At 33.3% G+C, this 21475-nt stretch overlaps 1 protein-coding gene across 1 annotated transcript; it reads left to right on the top strand.

Moving 5' to 3' along the window:
• Window positions 1-2633: 2633 nt before the first annotated feature.
• On the top strand, window positions 2634-3309 carry LOC110922662 (thaumatin-like protein; the record flags this gene model as incomplete). Its single annotated transcript, XM_022166916.2, has 1 exon — window positions 2634-3309. A coding segment is annotated over one exon (534 nt), but the record flags the coding sequence as incomplete, so codon positions are not given.
• Between the last annotated feature and the right edge of the window lie 18166 nt (window positions 3310-21475).

Raw genomic sequence — 21475 nt, 5'->3', positions numbered from 1 at the left:
ACTCTCCTCCCACGTTCAGTTCAGTTGGGTGAATTATAGGTTATTTCAACCGTTTTGGGGTCACAAACCTTTATTCTTCCCTAAACCAAATGTGTTTCTCTCTCTACGGAGCCAACCCCTCTTCGTTCTCTCTCTAAAACCATCTATTGATTCATATTGCGTGCTGATAATTGATACAATCACAAATCAAGCTCTCTCACGACCCTTCCAATACATGATCTTGCTTTATTGATTCCGTCTTCTTCAGGTACGATCATCTTAGTCATGTTGGTTTGTTTCTTTTCGTTCATCTCAAAGTTAGGGCTTCGATTAACGGAAGGGTTTTTGTTTTGGTGATATAGGTGTGCTCTTGAAACAGAATTGTTGTCAAAATGACAGCACTACGAATATGAAGCATGTAAAATTAACTTAGTTTAGTTGTTGTAAAGCCTCCTGTTCACCCAACTAATGATTTGAAGAATTAAAGGTTTTCATTCATCCATTTCTGAAGATACTGGAGACAGGGTTTGATTTTTTTTTTTCAATATTATTTTTTGTCAAATTTTCCAAATCTGAGGATACTGGGGATAAGGTTTGATTTTTTTAATATTATTTTGTCAATTTTCCAAAATTTAGGTTGCTGGGTTCGGATTCATATGGTGACCATCCTAACCACATTTTGTCAATTTTCCAAAAGTTTGAGACTCGGGTAAAAGCCTAAAACCTAATTTTCCTTTATTTAATTTGTATATCATAAACAAAATTATGTGACTCTATGAAAAGGCATTCTGATTTATGGTGTGCGATTTGTTGTATGCAGCGGGGCACTTTCACACTTGGTGAAAGCACTTGACATATCCCTGAAAATTGATACCAACTTGGCGCTTGAAGTTGGAAGGCGCACAAAACGAGCATAATCATTGTTAATACGATACTCCCTTCTGCAGGTGTCGGGTATGCTCGTGGGTTTCGGGTTTCAGGCATAAGCATTGAATATCATCGAGTAAAAATCGATGTATGTTGAGTTCAAAACCAATATAAAAGCCATGATAAAACTAGTAGGACCAAAAAAAAAAAAACTCAGATAAAAGAACCATAAGCTTGACCTACCACGATTTGCATGTGACACACTGAATCATAGGATGATCGGGATGGAGAGGCGCCTGACACGTGCAATACCTTAAAATATTATCACAAAACAGATCAATCAACACGTGCAGCGCCTTAAATTATTAAAAAAAACATATGGAAATTATGATGTAGCATACATGTTTAAGGTTGAGTCATCTGTTATAACCATCTCCATTGCGTCATAATTTGTACGACAGAGAAAATCGTTATCAGAAGCTACTCCGAGATGGGTATAATCATACTCCGAATGGACCTTGCATTTTCCTTCAATGGAATAAATGCTCACCTTATCACAGTGATTAGATAAAAGTAATTCATTTATTCCTTGAAATGCTAGCCGGCCATATTTAGTGTCCTCTGGTCTATAGTATCACGAGACATGAATGCTAGCTTGGGAAAACTTATTCACTTTTGCTACCCATGGTTCCTTCCCTGGAGTTTTGTGCTTCACGAGCACACAATCACCACCTATTTTCAAGGGGAAAGCAGTAAAAATATAGAAATTATTAAGAAAGAAAATTAGTGATGTTTGATAGAGATAAACCTACGATTTATTACTTCGTCAGTGCCTTTGATGATTCTATAGCCTTCGGGTTAGGGTCTGGATTTTCGTTTGCCCATGGTCTGCACATTAAATATTTAAACACAATATAAAAATACCTCGATTACTATTGTCCTCTATGTGTTTTCATCTTTAGGAAACACCAAAAGGCCAGAAGTTCAGAAACAATACGTTGACTTTGAAAGTGGTGAAACAAGAAAAGAAGCTTCAGGTGACATTCCAGAAAACGGGGATGAGTTAAGCGACACCGGCCAGGGCCCGAGATTCCGAAATTTAACGGAAACAACTATTTTTTGATCGACTATTGAAAACAATCGAGTAATGAAAGTGTGTCAAATACTCAAGTTTATTCTTTGGTTTTAAAAGTAACGTGTGAATTTAAGAATTAAAAGACACATTGAATAAAGTTTAAAATCCAGACCAAATAACTGTAGTACAATACTTTTGAGTAATATTTGTTTAAATTTTGTAAAAGTCGAATCCAATAGTGTTATTATTAATATATAATCACAGGGATAGCCGAAGCTATTCCTAACATCATAGCTGCATTGAAAAAGAACGAAGATTCTAAACTGAAGTGAAAAGAAGAAGATCGCCAAAGTTCTAATGGGGATCACCAAACTTCATAATTTTTGCTTTTAATTCCAAGCCCTAGTTGTGGATTCTTTGTAACTAAACATCTAAACAAACCAAAACAACAAAATCACCCTACTAATATCGCAAATAACATCAAAACAACAGTCGAAATTTTGCTGCTGTTTGCTGTCTTATTTTTGTGCGTCCAGGCAGGGGAAGAAGGATAGCAGGGGTGCTAATGGGTGGTAACAGGGGTGTGTTTGAATATTGAATTTGAAGGAACGCAATACTAGTATGAATGTTTTAATTTCGATTGTTTTATAACTAACGGAGACACCTTTGATGTTAGGAAGAAGGATAGCAGGGGTGCTAATGAATGTTTTAATTTAACTCAGGCCAAACCTGGTCTTTAACCGTTGCAGCCGGCATAGTAGGAGCCCGTATATGGCCCCGAACCGGTTGCAACTTTGATGGCTCAGGGCATCGCAGGTGTCAGACGGGTGATTGCAACGGACTCCTCCAATGCCAAGGCTATGGTACACCACCCAACACATTAGCTGAGTACGCTCTGAATCAGTTCAACAATCTTGATTTCTTTGACATTTCTCTTGTGGACGGATTCAACGTGCCGATGGTATTTAGACCCAATTCTAATGGGTGCACCCGTGGTATCTCATGTACTGCGGATATCAATGGCCAGTGTCATGCTGAGTTACGGGCTCTCGGTGAGTGCAATAACCCTTGCACCGTGTACAAAACTGATCAGTATTGTTGTAACTTTGGAAATTGTGGACCAACTGATTTATCAAGGTTTTTCAAGACCAGATGTCCTGATGCTTATAGTTATCCTAAGGATGATCAAACTAGCACATTTACGTGCCCCGGTGGAACCAACTATGACGTTATATTATGCCCTTGATCGAAGCCACGAGATATCGAATCTAATAATAAAAGTTGTGTTTGATGTATAAGAGCATAAATAAATGCACTACAGTGAAGTGGATAAGTAACTAAGGGACTTCTTCCTTGATTATATATTGTAATACAATGTCTTTTGTCCAAATAAATATATAAATGATTACACCAGATATGTGTATCTAAAGGGTTTTCTATGATTTCCTATTAACGATTCCCCCACACCCACCCACACATATATAGGTGTGGTTCTAGAGTAAACACTAATGTATTTGCGAACTGAGTGAACAAATCCTGACCATTGATTTACACACGTGTATGGTCAGGATTAGTTCTCTCAGTTCACAAATACACTAGTGTTCACTGTTGAATTAGTTCTCTCAGTTCGCAAATACACTAGTGTTCACTGTTGAACCTAATCCTATATTTATATATATGAGAGGGTTATCTTGAGAATGCTAAATATTATGAGAACCATGAGAACGAAGTAGAAAACCAATCAAAATCAACTTTTTTTTAATGCAAAACTTATTATAATTAAGATAAAACATTAAAAAAAGAATTTATTCTTTATATAATTAATCTCTTTTTTCAAAATCACTCTTGATAAGTTTTTTTACATATGTGTAAATACAAAAAAACTTACATATGTGTAAATGGCAAACTTACACATGTGTAAATTATACATGTAAAATTAAACGTGTAAATTTAATTTCTAACATTGTATTCGAAATATAATGATAAGTGTATCGTTTTTTAAGCAAGTTTTCGTGTTTTTTTATTCGTTCTCACGGTTTTCACGATATTTAGCGTTCTCATTTAAACTCTCTCATATGGCATGCCACCAACCAACAACCCCACATGTTTTAATGGGCTTTATCCCAACGCCTGTTTTCAAGTTTCATCTAGACCAGCGGGACAGTCACAACCCACAAATTCAGGCCCAACAACAGGTTTTAGTTCATTTAGTAAGCCTGGTACACATACTAGGCATTCTGATCAAGTAAGCTTGGGTGATTGATGGTAGGGTATTACAGGTCTGGTTTTCGTGGGTTTTAGGTCAAATCGTGACCAAATCGTTAGTAATAGGCCGGGTACGGGCTTAAAAATAGAAAAAAAAATTGGGTATGGGTACGGGTATGGGATTTAGTGATACATGCCCGATACCCGGCCCATTTACCCGAATAATACCCGATAGTATCATATTATAGAATTCTATATATATAAACTTAGTACATGTACTTATTGCTTTCTCTATAGTCATATGTGGATATGTATTTGGCAAGTGTTTAGTGAACGTATAACTTATTTTTGAGCATGTATATTGAATATGGAAGCTACCACCCTTTATTATGTGGATGTTTTATGCAATTAGGTGGTCCTGATACAATTACTTATTTAATTTAGTTTAGTGTATGTGGTCTGAATATGATATGTAAGTTATTAATCATAGTTTCATTTGTTATAGTCATTAAAATAATAAATTATATAAACATCAAAGTAAAAATTGCATATTTGTCCCAACGGGTAATTTAAGAAATTAATGGATATACCCGAACCCGACGGGTAATTACCCGAAAAATACCCGACGGGTAACGGGCCGGGTATAGGACAAAGAATTACAACCGGGTACGGGCCTGGGATTATCAGTACCCCGCCCAAGCCCGGCCCATTGCCATTCCTACCCCTATGATTTGTAAAGGGTCATAATTTTTTTGTATGTTAATATTTCTTTTAAAAAATACACCATAAAATGAGTATCTTATTCTTTTTAATTCGAGTATAGCATTTCTATATTTTTTAATTAAAAAAAGATAGGTTACATGATTTGACAGTGTCTAAGGGTGAGCAATAAATAAATCATAACCGAAAAAGGCGAAACCAAACCGAAATCAACCAAAAACTGATATAGCTGAAACCGATTAACTCAACCCCGAATTAACCAAAATCGGTTATTGATTTTTTTATCCTCATTTAACCAAAATTAACCGAACCTAACCATTCATATTTTCATATATTTCTAGCTTTTATACATTCGGTTCACGTATTTCATATTTTATGCCTCCACTCATGTATCTATACTTCCATTTGATGTATTTATACCTAAATTACATGTATTTCTAACCAAAAGTTTTAGCTCAAGTTTGATTTTGGCTATTAACCGGAATTAAATGAATCAAACCAAAAACACAATGTAACCAAATAAATAAAACTGATTAACCGACCTAATGGTTAATAAAATAGACTAACCGATAATAACCGAAACCCACCTGAACCATGCACACCACAATGAAATAGACTAACCGATGAATTCGCTTATGATGTATATCTACTACAATGATGTTGCAATAAATATTGTACGAATAAAAAAACTACCATCGCGCGGGCACCTTATTAGTTAATAAATATATAGGGGGAGGTTCATTTGAGAAGAAAATTAAATTGAGAAGAAAAAGAATAAAGGGTACAACTGTAAAACATTAAATAGTTTTTCTCTCATCCCATTTATTATTATTTTTGACGAATTAATTAGTCATAAAGAGTATCATCCTACACACTAAAATTTTTGCCTAGACACATCAAAATTTATCCTACACATTTTTTAAAATTTATCCTACACATACTGAAATTTATCCTACACAACTCGTAATTTATCCTACACACCTTATAATTTATCCTACACTTTAAATTAATTTTTTTCTTCTTTGAAAATATATATATATTTTAAATAAGTTAAAAATTTAATTTAGTGAGCTATTAAAAAGGAAGACTAAGAATTAATGATCTATATAATTTTACCAATATACCCTTACACCCATATTAAATACAAAAATTAAATGAAGTAAAATGAAGCATTATTATTGGTTGAAGTTTGTTCTTTTTTATTCTTACAAAAAAAAATTCTTCTCATTTGAACCCTCCACTAATAGTATATTCTTTTAACTTGTGAAATTAAACATAACGAGATGTAGTGACGGACTCATGAATTATTTTCTAGGGGTGTAGACGAGAGGTTTAACCAAACTTTTAAAGGATGTGATCAGTATTTTTGCCTATAAAATACATCAATTTTTTTTTCAAATGGTGCGCCCGCTCACCCAGACCAACACCTAGGTCCGCCCCTGACGAGATGTAAGGCCAAGAAGACCGCCCGGCCTACACAAATTTAATGTGAAGACGACATGCGATGAGAAAATCAAGGCAACTTCGTTTCATAGAAACTAGTGTATTTGACCGCGCCTTGCGGCGGTAAGGTACTGCGAGCACTGGATCAGTATCGTTATGGTTTGCTATAGTACCAATATCATACATACACTAAGTATAGAATTCAACATGTGTTTTACATCGATCGAAAACGATAGAAGTGAACACCACTACCGGCACCAATCGTGTTCGAACGGTATCGACCAGTTTAGATCGTCATGGTATCAATATTTATATACCATCGCGGATACAGTTGTATAAATGAAAAATTATTGAAACCAAAAACAATAAAAGTGTGTAGAGGTCATGCTACCAATGTTGTTTGGTACAATACGATATTAGTTTATTGAAAGCAAAAACAATAAAATATATTGGTACCCGAAACTGATATTGTTCCTTCGGTTTTGGCACAGTTCACTACAGTAGAGGCACAATATCCATTATTAAACATGAAGCCATAAAAATGGATACAAGTACCGTTGCCGATCTTGTTCAGTTCGTTACGATATAATAGCGATACAGTGTCAGTTCATCGAAAGCAAAAAACAATTAAACTAAATATTTGTATCGATACAGATGTTGTTCGGTCGTTTCAGCTCAGTCTAGTACGATAGCGGCACAATATCCTTTTTCAATAAAATTATATCACAATGTTGAAAAAATCAAACATAGAAGAGATAATAAATTATCATTCATGATCCATTTTGGTTCAGTTTGATACAATGGCATGGTATTTATTTTCAATAAAACTTATATAGCAATGTTGAGAAAATATATAAATATAGTTAGAGGGTAAGATTTTTTTAAAAAGTTAACGAATACAACTTATTAGAAAAAAATAAACTAAATAATGAATAAAAATTCATTAAAAAGTAAATACTCAAAACATAGTATAAAATAAATAAATAAATGAAAAAAAATAGAAAAAAATAAATAAATACTTTAAAAATATATACCACTGTTCATGAACAGTTTATATTAATACGTATAATTGCACGTTGGAATTTAGTGTATTTTTTTTCTTTCTGTGTGTAATGATTGAATCTAATAGAGTCATGCGAAGACCTAGAACTTTAAAGTTTAAACAGTGGAGTCACCGGAGAGGGGCCAAAGTTGTTGGGTGATGAGTAATGACTAATTAGAAGGTATAAAAAATAAGACTAATTCACTGTTTTTAGTCCATTTGGTTTGTAATTTCAATCAACGTGAGTCGTGACTAACACAGTAACATCATCTTTTCATTTAATACCTTTAATTGTGTGTAAATAATCCAAAATGCCCTTAGTTATTAAAGAAAAGAATTAAGATAAACATCTTATTAAATTTAAACAAATTAAAGAAAATATAAACCCACCATATTGCCCCGCCTCCACGAGTTTTGCCACACCATCGTAAACAAAACATGAGTACCTTTGATATCATTTCTAACATTCAATCTCCCGTGACATCAATATTATCGGTTTCTTCTGTAGGGAGCCTATGGTTTTGTTTTTGGTTACTTTCACCGAATAACTTTGGAAGTCTCTTATCATCCACAACCATTGCACGGTAAACACTTTGATGATATATTGAGGCGGGGCATTCTTTATGGCCCGATATCTTTCATGTGGACAAAACAAAATTGAACAATATAGGATTTGCATTAGGTGTTACAATCATATATTTATATTATGTTTAAAAATGAAATATGTTAGAAAAGGATTTGCATTAGGTGTTACAATCATATACTTATATTATGTATAAAAATGAAATATGTTGAAAATTTTAATGAATGATATAAAGGTTATTGTTATGATAGATGGTAATCAAAGTATGTTGGACGCAACAACAGACGAGGCAGAAACTCTGTCTGGGACCGCGTCCAGACCACCTGCTCCGTGGAAGAGAAACTCAATCCTCCTATCGATGGCCATCAGCTGATCAACAACATTAATTACCGTGAGAATATCAAGCGGTCAAAAGAGCGGGTCTAGACCCCACTAACGAAGACACCTTGGACGTCTTAAACACCGAAAACATCACCTTCAAGCCTACACGCCCAATGCAGAGCAAGAAGGGCCAAGACCCGAACCAATGTTGTGATTATCGCAAGGACACTGGTCACTTCACAGACAATTGTTTCAGTCTGCAGAGGGAGATCGAGTCCGACTTAAAATCGGGGAAGCTCACGCATCTCCTCAAGGGTGGCTGCAAAGACACCGTCACCCTAGATCATAAAGATGAGGGGCCTAGTAACAAAAAAATCCGCACCCTTGACACCCACATGATCCAGGGGGAAGAAGAAGAAGCCCCACAACAACAACAACAAGAGCAACAAATGACAACACCCCAGGAACGCCGACTAGCGGGAGGTGTAGATAACTTTCCAAGTGGTGCGCGGCAGCCCTAGCGATAGGCTTTTCCTTTGCATTTTCGACTAATTTCGCCGTTGGAAACAACCCAATTTTGTATTTTCCCTTATCGTTTTATATTCACCAAAAACTGATGTGATTTGAACTAAAATTGAGGGAGTAAACCATGTTTGACTGTTACAACACTTTTCCACAGTGTTGTCTACTGTTTACTTTTGCATTAAAATGACACCATTTCATGTTTTGTCACTCTATCACTTTTATTTTATATTGTTGTGTGGTTGTACACTGTCCACGTTCGTTTTCCTTTTATAAATTAAAAATGGTGCTTTTGTTTATAATGTTGTTTAGACTTGTGTCCACTTAATGTGGGTGTTTGGGATTGCTTATTTTGAGCTCCTTTTAAGTTTTTAACTTCTTAAAAGTTAATAGGTCATTTTTGTAGTGTTTGGATAATGTGTTTTGAGAATGAGGTTTAGTGGTTTGAAAAGAAGAAAAGGAAAAGTTAGATGGTTGCAAGCTTTTCAAAAAAGGATATGGAAAAGAAAAAAAGGAGAAGCGTTCCCGAACACCCTCAATATACATTATCTTTGTTTGTTACGTTGTTAGCGTAAGCCATCCAACAGACGGGTATTAAACTAGTTTATTTAGCTAATTATTAGTAATAATAAATATTGGTTGTTAAACGGCTTGTAAATATATCAATCCTTCTAACTTTTGAAATTAAATATTACAGGATATTAGCAAAATAGAATGTATGTAAAACAAAAGAGGTTTGATGTATGTAAATAAATGAATGTGTGTATATATATATATATACACTAGTCTAAGATCCCGTGTGTTATACGGGTGGTCTCACAATAAATTTTATTATTTAATAGTGTTGACATAAACACACAAACTTTTAAATGAAATCAACGTTCCATTAGTAAGGACCAAATCTGCAAAATACCAATTTGGTATTTCACCAACTCACTTATTACCCGCATAACCCGGTATTTTATAGTAACCTATGGTATTAGTTTGGTTTGGTATAGTACCATGTGGATATAACAACCGAAAGTGCAACTTCGAATATTAAAGTCGTGATATTCCAAAAAAAAGGATATCGACATATGTTATTAATCAATCTAGAACCATACAAACGGTATCGTTATCAATTCCATTCTACGTACTTAATTACATCGTTTTTGCTCGTTACGTTATCGGCGCTCACTATAGCAATTTAATATTTAATAAAAGATATTTAAAATTAAACTTACTAAATGCAACACAATGTGTGATAATATGCCAAACACGATTGTAATGAAACACAAATCTTTTAACACAATCTAGCTAGTGAGACCACAAACCAACAATTATAATTCCCAAGCAACATGAAATGGGTCCCACATATCTTGATTTATATGTAAAGATATAATAAAAACTTTATTAGGATGATATAACCCTCCACAATTATATTACCTTAATGAACATCAACATAAATAACTGGAACCCGTTTGCAACCTGAATCCAAAGTGTATCGAATCGCAAGACCCGCATTGTATAAGAAGCAATAACATCAACTTGTGAAGCACCGTATACCTTTACAAAAAAAACATATCATTAAAAATGTGTATATACCTTTTTATAACTGAAGTTACAATCATATATATTAGGTAATAATAATAAAAAATGAACTTACCATCTCCATTTAAAAGAACAATTAAAAAAAAGTTTTTGTATCAAATATGATCATTCTAGGCTATAGATTTGTGTATTACCCTATTTGAATGATGAAAACAATTTAATTCATAAATCTGAATAATGCCAATTGCTTCAGCAATGATAATAGTACCTCTTGGCTCAAAGGAACATGATTGCTATCTAAAATAACCCTGTAGATCAACCTGCATATTAACACCATAAAAAATCAATTTTTATCTAACAAATGAACAAAGCGGCAAATAATTTCATTAAAAAGGTCGGATATTGCGAAGAAACAATATTTATTAACATATCTGATACGCGAATTATAATTTTAAAATGTAGAAAAAGAAGTAATTCAGATCAATATAAACCCCCATTTTGACCCATTAAATACCTAATGAGTTAAAAAAAAACAAATGACCACTAATGAATTTAAAAAAATAAAACTAACGAATTTTTACTTAATGTTGGAGGTCATGTTGAAGGGTCACTCCCATCATCGTTCCTATTGTAGGCAAGCTACATTGCACATCAAATTTTTAAGTTATTCAACTGGACATTTATACTATATCATTTCTAAATGGGTTAAACACATAAATCTAAAAAAAAGATAAATAAAAAGACTAATAGTTAAACAACATCCAACCCATAGCCATTTTGCAAAGTTCCTGAAATTTACCTTATAATCGGTTTTTGCTTCCCTAGGTCACAAACCACTAAAACAACAACAAAATGTTCATCAGTTTTCCTAAACTAAAGTAGCTTAAAACTAACCTCGATTTCTGTGCATACCAATTGTTCCATTAACAGAAGTTAATACCAAAGATTAGTTGAACCTTCTTATTCCATGATAAGAATAATATTTCACTCTGTGTAACAGATCCACTTCCCTACAAATAGAGCTTTAGTACTCTAAACATAAAGACAAAAACTAAGTTATGTATACTTGGGTATTTGCAGTATATTACTTCAACCGACATGAAAAAATCAATAAATTATCAAGACACATACATATAGAAATTGTCATAATCATGTTGTGGATAATGACTCGGTAATGTTACCTTCAAAGGTAGAAAATTTGTAGGTTCTGCTGGTTTAGCAATATCCCATATACAGATGTCACTCAATCGTTCAGATAGATTCCAAAAAGCCCATGAGCTTTGTTATTGTTCTGTTCAGCTATCGAGCTCGAAATCCCGAACCCTTTGATTCCAGTTCTGAACCCTTCTAAACATTAATAATTGACTATTGCAACTAAAAGTGATATTTAAAAAAAAAATGAAACTATGTATAGGCATATACGCCTGTATTTCTCAAGTATATTACAACCCTTGTGGCTTATTATGAGGGTTTTAACCCAATCTCTTTCTTGCTACGAATTCTATAGTAAAGTGGTATGTCCAATAAATAAAATATTGCTCTATCTCGTGAACTCAAAAATCTTCAATTCTGCAACAATTTAATATTGTGTATTGTCAGTTTTAGGTTAGGAAGAAGAAAAGCAATAAAAAAAGTTCATACATTTTGAGTTTTAAGTTCACATCAATGCCTCGTGTAGTCGTGGGAGCAAACCATTGTATGCTTGTTGCCTATTCTCATACAGTTGACTCAAGTTTGAATTTTTTACTTTCATGAGGCATATAACTACACAGCGATTTCAAAGGCTAATAATTTTAGATGTCGATTTCAAAAAATAAAAAAACCCAAATATAACATCTAACTTTGTATGCCAATTAATGGCTGGTGATTTAAGCTAAGGTCAAAATTTCATCAGCCAAGAACAAAGTTGTATAAATTTTCATAAACAAAATCTTTTTCTTAAGACAAACTCAACTCAAAATCCTACGAATTCATCTTCTTCTCCAAGAAATCCTTGTCCTCTTCCTTTAAAGGCAGCCTCGTCCCACCCAAAATATGTAGTTGATTGCCTCAGCTCTTTAAACATAATGACAACATCTCTCCCTCATGTCCCCTGATGCACCACCTCTCTACTATCAACAACCGCACCCATATTTGCGGCATTCATCACTGACAAATTCTCATACACCTGCAAAAACACACTCAAATCCTCACTATGCTATATTTCTCCAAAGCCACCTTCCTCTGCTTAACAAACCCATGCTTATGCATAGCCAGGTTCTCAACCGCACCTTTATATACATCGTGGGAACAAAGCACCCTTGAGATGACTCCATAACCGATCAGATAACATCACAACATCCTTAGAACATCTCAAGACACTAAATTCGGTTTCATTAAACTCTGGAACATGTGTTGAATTTGCAGTAGCCATAGAACCTTCCATCTGCATCCTAATCACATATGTTCACCCACAATGGTCAACCAGTGGTTCAGTATCCATACAAAGTAATGAACAAAAATTCAGATTATTATCAAAATTATAAAATCTCGCCAAGCATATTATCTTAGTTTTTTGTTTAGAAAAAAATTGAAGACAAAAATGATTTTGGTTAGCCTCCTGGTTTGAACCGTTAAATGTACCTGGGAGCATAACCGAGCAGCTAGAAACAGTCTAAAATATCCAAAACTGGCCTGGAACCTATAACATCTCAGAACCCCTAGAAAATGGTATATTTATATTGTTTGCCTTGTTTAAAAAAATCCTCACTTTTTAAGCACCTAGGCCCAAGGCTCACCCTTTGCGTCTTCGACTCCCTCGCTTTCGAATCATGTGACTAACCCTAGTTAAGCCATTTCCAACCCCTCTTTTCAAACTTGCCTAAACTGACACGTTGAATACATTAGCTAACCAAATCGTGTAGTTTACCTTCAAGGGATGTCTTGGTCTTGCCATCATGAGAACCAATTCAAACCTTGACAAAAAAATAAATAAATAAACGATTTAACTATTACTATCAAGTGATACACATCTGACTGCGAGCATAGAATCTGAATATATTATAGTATCTCAAAAGATAAAATGAACAGTATGTAGAAGTTGTTGTAAAACTTGAAATGATTTTAGTTTTATACTTGATAGAAGTGTAGTTGAGTATATGATATTTCAAGTGTGTATTTGAGATGAGTTTAAGATCAGCTTCCAGGTTATGAGCATACCGAAAGGTAATCTTTACCCACATAAAACCATAAACGTGTACACCCGATACCCTTTAAAGAGCCAAAATTATCTTATTACTTTTCTCGAATATACTCATTCTTAAATGCAACTGCAAGGCTTTCATGAGTCTGTGACAAAGAAGAGACAGTTAGTATATTGGTTTTGCACATTTGGGGTCTAGTAAACAAATTAATATAAAAGGCTGAGATGCATATAGGAGCAAGGCTCCTGCAATGGCCAAACCTGTAACAGAAAACAAAACTGTAAAATGTAAGTGAACAATAATTAGTTAACTTATCCAGAATAAATTAGAAATTGACTCTATAAAATGACCAAGGAGACCGTGAAAACTATAAGTAAACCAAACATGACTGATCAGGGAGCATAGAAGTCGACCAAAACATCCTTTTTGCCATCCAATACAACTTCATTAAAGTTGTTAGAATTCAGCACCACCATACTTAACTGAAGCATATTAAATATACCAATAAGACTTGAACTTATAACATTTAAATAAAATGACATTTATTTTTGGTTGGTGAAAATGTTGATAGTAAGTACCTAAATGTGTTACTGTCTGCACTATGTTCCAATCTTACTAATTACTTCGTCTTGTCCCTTTCAAATGGTAGGTTCACTATGATCAGCATATATACAATCTAACCCACATTCATATATGTGTATGTCTGTATATATGTATATATACGTAGGAATGACACTTATGGGTCAATTGTTCACAGTTGGTTTATTGCTGAATTTTTGCGAGTTACCTGGTAGAAAATAAATGAAGATATAGCATTTTAATAATAGAGATTAAAAAGAATTATGTTAAAATAAACAAATCAAAACACCAAAAAACACACTCTTTAGATAAAAAAACATATGGAAATCAGTTTTGAACATACCTACTTGCAATTAACCTATAAACTTCTTATTATAAACAACTCAAAACGCTACAAACACAATTGATTGAATAATGAACGAAACTTGCTGCAACAATAATAAACAATTGATTGATTAAGTAATAAATATTTCAGTACTCAATCCAACAATCAATTTACCTAATCAATGAAATCTCATCAAATAATAATAACCATAAAATCTATAAGCATGCTGCTGGAATAATAGTGTGGAAGTTGGAACGAAACAGAGGATCAAGAAATTTGTATCGACATCAACATAGGGGTATCCAACAATCAATTTACCTAATAAATAAAGTCTCAAGAAATTTGTCATTCTGCCCCAATTAAGAACAAAGCGTATCTGAAAAACATACTACTAACATGAAAAACTATGAGCATACCTTTTCCTTGAATAATAAGAATATGATATCACATAGGCAATTCCTGAAAAGTAAAAGAATATGATATCTTTATAAGAAAATGTTAACAAAAAAAATCAGAAAATGTTAATGAAATATACCAACTCAGATTTATACGGGTCCGTCATATCAACCAGAAAGCCACGATCCATTCCTGCAAACAAAAAGTATACTCATTGTCAATACAAAAATCATATGAGTAAAGGGGAAAAACATAAAACAAAACAGTGTTAGGGTTCAGATTGCCATCATGAGAACCAATTCAAACCTTGACAAAAAAAAAATAAACGATTTAACTATTAGTATCAGGTGATACACATCTGACTGCGAGCATAGAATCTGAATATATTATAGTATCTCAAAAGATAAAATGAATAGTATGTAGAAGTTGTTGTAAAACTTGAAATGATTTTAGTTTTATACTTGATAGAAGTGTAGTTGAGTATATGATATTTCAAGTGTGTATTTGAGATGAGTTTAAGATCAGCTTCCAGGTTATGAGCATACCGAAAGGTAATTTTTACCCACATAAAACCATAAACGTGTACACCCGATACCCTTTAAAGAGCCAACAACAACAACAACAATCATACCCAGTAAATCCCACAAATAGCAGAACTATTGGTAGGGTCTGGGGGAGGTGGGATGTAGGTAAACCTTTCCTCTATTCGAGAATAGAGAGGCTGCTTCCTGAGAGACCCCCGGCTCCAAAACAACCAACAGACAGATAGACGAAAAACGGGCAAGTAAATCGCGTAGCAGTAGGCATATAAATCATCAGTAAGCAACATATATGCATATAAACATGGAAAACATCATATGTTGGTCTACCTACAGTGTAAAAGAAATCTACCCCCCCCCCCTCTCCCAAGGAAAAGGAAGGGCACGTCTATACCCTCACCTACAAGTCCTTAACCTTAATCCTATGTCTCCACGCACTCCTATCATGAACCATGTCCTCAGAGAGGTGCAATTCTACCAAATCTTGCTTAAGTCTTTCATCCCAAGTCAACTTGGGTCTGCCTCTACTCCTCATTCCTTCCACTATCATGGTTTCCACTACTCTAACTGGTTCTGTCAACTGCCTCCTCTTCACATGCCCAAACCATCTCAACCTCCCCTCTTTTAACTTGTCTGATATACTAGCTACTCCTAACCAATCCTTAAAAACCTCACTTCTTATTCGGTCTAACATCGTGTGGCCACACATCCACCTAAGCATCCTAAAAATTATCTTATTACTTTTCTCGAATATACTCATTCTTAAATGCAACTGCAAGGCTTTCATGAGTCTGTGACAAAGAAGAGACAATTAGTATATTGGTTTTGCACATTTGGGGTCTAGTAAACAAATTAATATAAAAGGCTGAGATGCATATAGGAGCAAGGCTCTTGCAATGGCCAAACCTGTAACAGGAAACAAAACTGTAAAATGTAAGTGAACAATAATTAGTTAACTTATCCGGAATAAATTAGAAATTGACTCTATAAAATGACCAAGGAGACCGTGAAAACTATAAGTAAACCAAACATGACTGACCAGGGAGCATAGAAGTCGACCAAAACATCCTTTTTGCCATCCAATACAACTTCATTAAAGTTGTTAGAATTCAGCACCACCATACTTAACTAAAGCATATTAAATATACCAATAAGACTTGAACTTATAACCTTTAAATAAAATGACATTTATTTTTGGTTGGCGAAAATGTTGATAGTAAGTACCTAAATGTGCTGTCTGCACTATGTTCCAATCTTACTAATTACTTCGTCTTGTCCCTTTCAAATGGTAGGTTCACTATGATCAGCATATATACAATCTAACCCACATTCATATATGTGTATGTCTGTATATATGTATATATACGTAGGAATGACACTTATGGGTCAATTGTTCACAGTTGGTTTATTGCTGAATTTTTGCGAGTTACCTGGTAGAAAATAAATGAAGATATAACATTTTAATAATAGAGATTAAAAAGAATTATGTTAAAATAAACAAATCAAAACACCAAAAAACACACTCTTTAGATTAAAAAAAAAACATATGGAAATCAGTTTTGAACATACCTACTTGCAATTAACCTATAAACTTCTTATTATAAACAACTCAAAACGCTACAAACACAATTGATTGAATAATGAACTGAAACTTGCTGCAACAATAATAAACTATTGATTGATTAAGTAATAAATATTTTAGTACTCAATCCAACAATCAATTTACCTAATCAATGAAATCTCATCAAATAATAATAACCATAAAATCTATAAACTTGCTGCTGGAATAATAGTGTGGAAGTTGGAACGAAACAGAGGATCAAGAAATTTGTATCGACATCAACATAGGGGTATCCAACAATCAATTTACCTAATAAATAAAGTCTCAAGAAATTTGTCATTCTGCCCCAATTAAGAACAAAGCGTATTTGAAAAACATACTACTAACATGAAAAACTATGAGCATACCTTTTCCTTGAATAATAAGAATATGATATCACATAGGCAATTCCTGAAAAGTAAAAGAATATGATATCTTTATAAGAAAATGTTAACGAAAACAATCAGAAAATGTTAATGAAATATACCAACTCAGATTTATACGGGTCCGTCATATCAACCAGAAAGCCACGATCCATTCCTGCAAACAAAAAGTATACTCATTGTCAATACAAAAATCATATGAGTAAAGGAAAAACATAAAACAAAACAGAGTTAGGGTTCAGATTTATTTATGAAACAAAAACAAACAATATGAAGAAGAATGAGATGAAAATTAATGACTATTGCAATTACGCTTAATATCAACCAAAAAACAACTAACCATACCTGAATAAAAAAAAATCATTGTCAGTTAAGAGATTTATGAAACAATAAAAACACGTTATGAAGAACAATGAGAATAAAATTAATGAGTAATGCATTGTGGCTTCATATCAACCAAAAAAACACTAACCATACCTGAAATAAAACAAAAATCGTCGTCTGTTAAGAGAAAACATAAGTACACAGTAAAATAAAATTACAAAAAAAATCAAGGATTATGATATGTAGAAAAAAAAAACAGAAAATATGAAGAATCACCAGAACATAGATTGAGACAAATTAACTTAGAGTTTATAATAGCAACACAAAACACACAAACTTAGATTGAAATTAGAACAATAAACTCATTACAACCCCATATCAAAGAACAATTAACGGATTAAACATCAACAACAACATAAAAATTGAGACATATAAAATTAGGGCTTTCTTATAACAACTAAAAACACACAAACAGAGATGGAATCCGAACAATATATCAACATAATCCATAATATAAGTAGCAATTGAAAGAAACCACTAACCGATGATTCAGATTTGAAGATTGATGAAGAGAAACCAAAACAGGTGAAGCTAATTGGCATTTGAATTCTCCAATTAAACATAATAAACTGTTTATACGCGATAAAATTGGAAACGTATTCATAGTTTTGTAGAAGATTTTCAAGTAATTGATGATTGATTGTGGTTTCTATATGAAAAGCATATCAGTGGTTTCAAAATTGAATGAAACGTATTGGAGAAGATTTATAACTGTGATTGAGAATTGAGTGAGTTTCCATATAAATCATTTTGCCGCTTAAACAACCAATTCTCTGGCCAAAGAGAATAGCCACATCAAGGTCAAATAGTCAACCATTGTTTTGCTTTAGTATAAGAGATAAATTTTACCAATCATCTAGTGATATGATTTATTCTCACAAATGATGTGAGTTTAAATCCTTGCTAATGTAACTTTAAGTATATACATGTAAGATTAAATATAATTAATGTATTATATTTAATTTTATAGCTATTATAATCATTTATATTATATAGATCAAAATATATTAAAACCTATTATATAATTAGTTGGTAATTGTTGATGGACCATCTTACCCTTATTAACTAATTGGGTTTCCTCTTCGGTGTATATATAAGGAGATAACTAGAGAGATTAAAGGTTGGACTTTTATCATAACATCATCATCATCAAAATCGCCCCATCTCTGTCTCCATCCGAATCCACCCTTTGATTCGGTCTCACCATCATTGTCATACACCCTAAGGAGGAACCAGATCAAGCTGACAATCATGTCAAACTCAATGGCTGCTTCTCTGACTGGATTCTCTGCTGGCCTGTCTGCGGTTACATGTATTTTATTCGTGTTTTCCATTATATTTAAACACTGATCAATTATACATGCACACATGTGGCGAAGAAGAACGGGACTACACAAACTTAATGCGATGAGAAAATCACAGGCAAGTGCGTTTCACAGAAATTTCACATTGGAATTTAGTGTTGTTTCAATTGACGCTAAGACATTAAGGAGGGGACAAAAGAGGTTGGTGGCGAGTAACGAAATTGATTGTTATTTACAACGTTTTCTATAATGTTATAACTAGCTTCTAAGATTTACACAAATGTAACAGTGTTAACTCTTAGTTTAGCAAACTGAATTATTCACTAAGTTTGCACTTTTTTCATATTGTTTAAGAATCATATACATGTTTATTTTATTTTTTTTTACATGTTTGTAACAAGTTTGTTCATTTGGAATTCATAAAACTGAAAGGTAGTTTGTTGAATTTCGGTAAACCAGTGTAATACATTTTAGTTAAAACTTGCAACAACTCTGCACCTTCAATCAAAAGATATAACACTCAAAAGTTTGGAGGCATCGTTTGTCTTAAAGTCTCCAATCAGTTACTTTTCTAACATCAATTTTTTACAATAGTAGGTTAGAGTGATGTGTATTATACAACTTAAACTAGTAAAACTTGGTTTTGTTTTTGTAATATTAAATATGTGGGATCATATGTGAATTAAATTTTTTTATTATAAAAATTGTAAATTTTAAACAATTAAAACGTGCGAGGTTGATGAAAACGAAATAAAGAATGTATAAAATGTAATATTGAATCAGGTAAATTCAAAACGGGTAAGTATCCGCGTGTAATTAAATGGGTATACAATTTATATGAAAAAATAAAAATTAAGGTTGCCTAGACTCGTTCATGTGTCCCTTAAGATTTTTATTATTTATTAGGTATAGAGATAGAGATTATACTATTCATACTATGTGAAAAAACAAAAATTAAGGTTGCCTAAACTCGTTCATGCATCCCTTAAGATTTTTATTATTTATTAGTTACAGAGATAGAGATTATACTTAGGGGGGGAGGGGGGTATTTGCACGGACCTCCCATCCGCCGGAGTATTACAACTCCGCAGCTAGCTTAGCCCCCGGCTGCATGGCGGTGAATCCCCACCGAGATCGAAGAGCCTGTGTGGTATTACACCGGCCACAGGATTCGAACCCGGGTCTCTTGGGAAGATATGGGTGAAGCTGGCCAACTGGGCTACCCCAATTGGTTAAGATAGAGATTATACTAATCAAACAAATCTGAATGTTTTTGTTATCAATTTGATAATAGTAATGGCGATTTGAGATTTGAAAGAATTTTTCAGTAATGATGATTTGAGATTTGATTTGGAGTGAACTCCGAATTATCAAAACTCACTCTGAATATTGTAACTTGTTATTTATTTGATTCTAACTAGATTCAAGAAAATTTATTTTTAAGGGTGGTGTTGTAACTTTATAAAACTACAACCCTAAATAATAATAATACAATAACAACTAGTCTTAAGCCCCGCGTTGCGAGCCAGGGACGTAAGAATATGTTAATAGTGTGGAGTTGGGTAGGGTTATTTTGTGATATATTATAATGTGTATAAAAATAAAAAATATGAAAAGTAAAATAATCCGAGCCGAGCTGGTATGCGAGCCAAACCAAGCCAATCTGGCTCGTTACGAGCCGAGCCGAGCTAGACTCACTTTCTAACCGAGCCACATCAAGCGAGCTTTTTCCAAGCTAAATCCGAGCTTTTTGGACAGCCCTAGGGTCGGGGGTGTAAAACCATGCTAACCAAAAGACAACCAAAACCGGGAAAACACGTAAAACAATTACACCAATTTATAACATCAAGTGACCAACTAATACTGTACATAAAAATAACAACGAAAACATATTATATTTGACCTGTCACATTTTTGGAAAAAATCTACGTCGAAACGTAAATGAACTTGAATTTATACCGATGCGTACAGAAAATAAAGCACGTAAAACTACAAGTAGTAAAAATAATATTTTACAAAGTTTTTTTTCAAATTTGAGTGGATGTAAATGTCAATGCTAAAAGCTAAGGTAAAAATAACATCATAATAATAATAATAGTAATAATAATAATAATAATAATAATAATAATAATAATAATAATAATAATAATAATAATAAAACAAAAAAGAAAGCAAGGCAAAATAGACCTATTCATGAGTATGGTATGAATTAATATATATAATCAATGATTGGTTTAGAAAGTAGGGTATGAGTTGACTACAAAGTTCATTTTTCCTATAAAGTGTAAAAAGTCATAAAAGGGCATGTCGACTATAAAACACACTCAAAACCCACAAATAAAAAAAGTGAAGATTACTAAATCGCCATATTTGTGGGTTTTGTGCTATATTTTGGATCATAAAGCTTTGATTATCAAATGACTAACATTAGTGTGTTTTATGTTGATTATACTGTTGTGTTTTATATTCATAGTTTTACGATGGTGTGTTTGAAGT

This window comes from Helianthus annuus, chromosome 17 (genome assembly GCF_002127325.2).
Source record: "Helianthus annuus cultivar XRQ/B chromosome 17, HanXRQr2.0-SUNRISE, whole genome shotgun sequence".
NCBI classification, from domain to species: Eukaryota; Viridiplantae; Streptophyta; class Magnoliopsida; order Asterales; family Asteraceae; genus Helianthus; species Helianthus annuus.
This window is presented reverse-complemented; position numbering and strand designations above follow the sequence as displayed.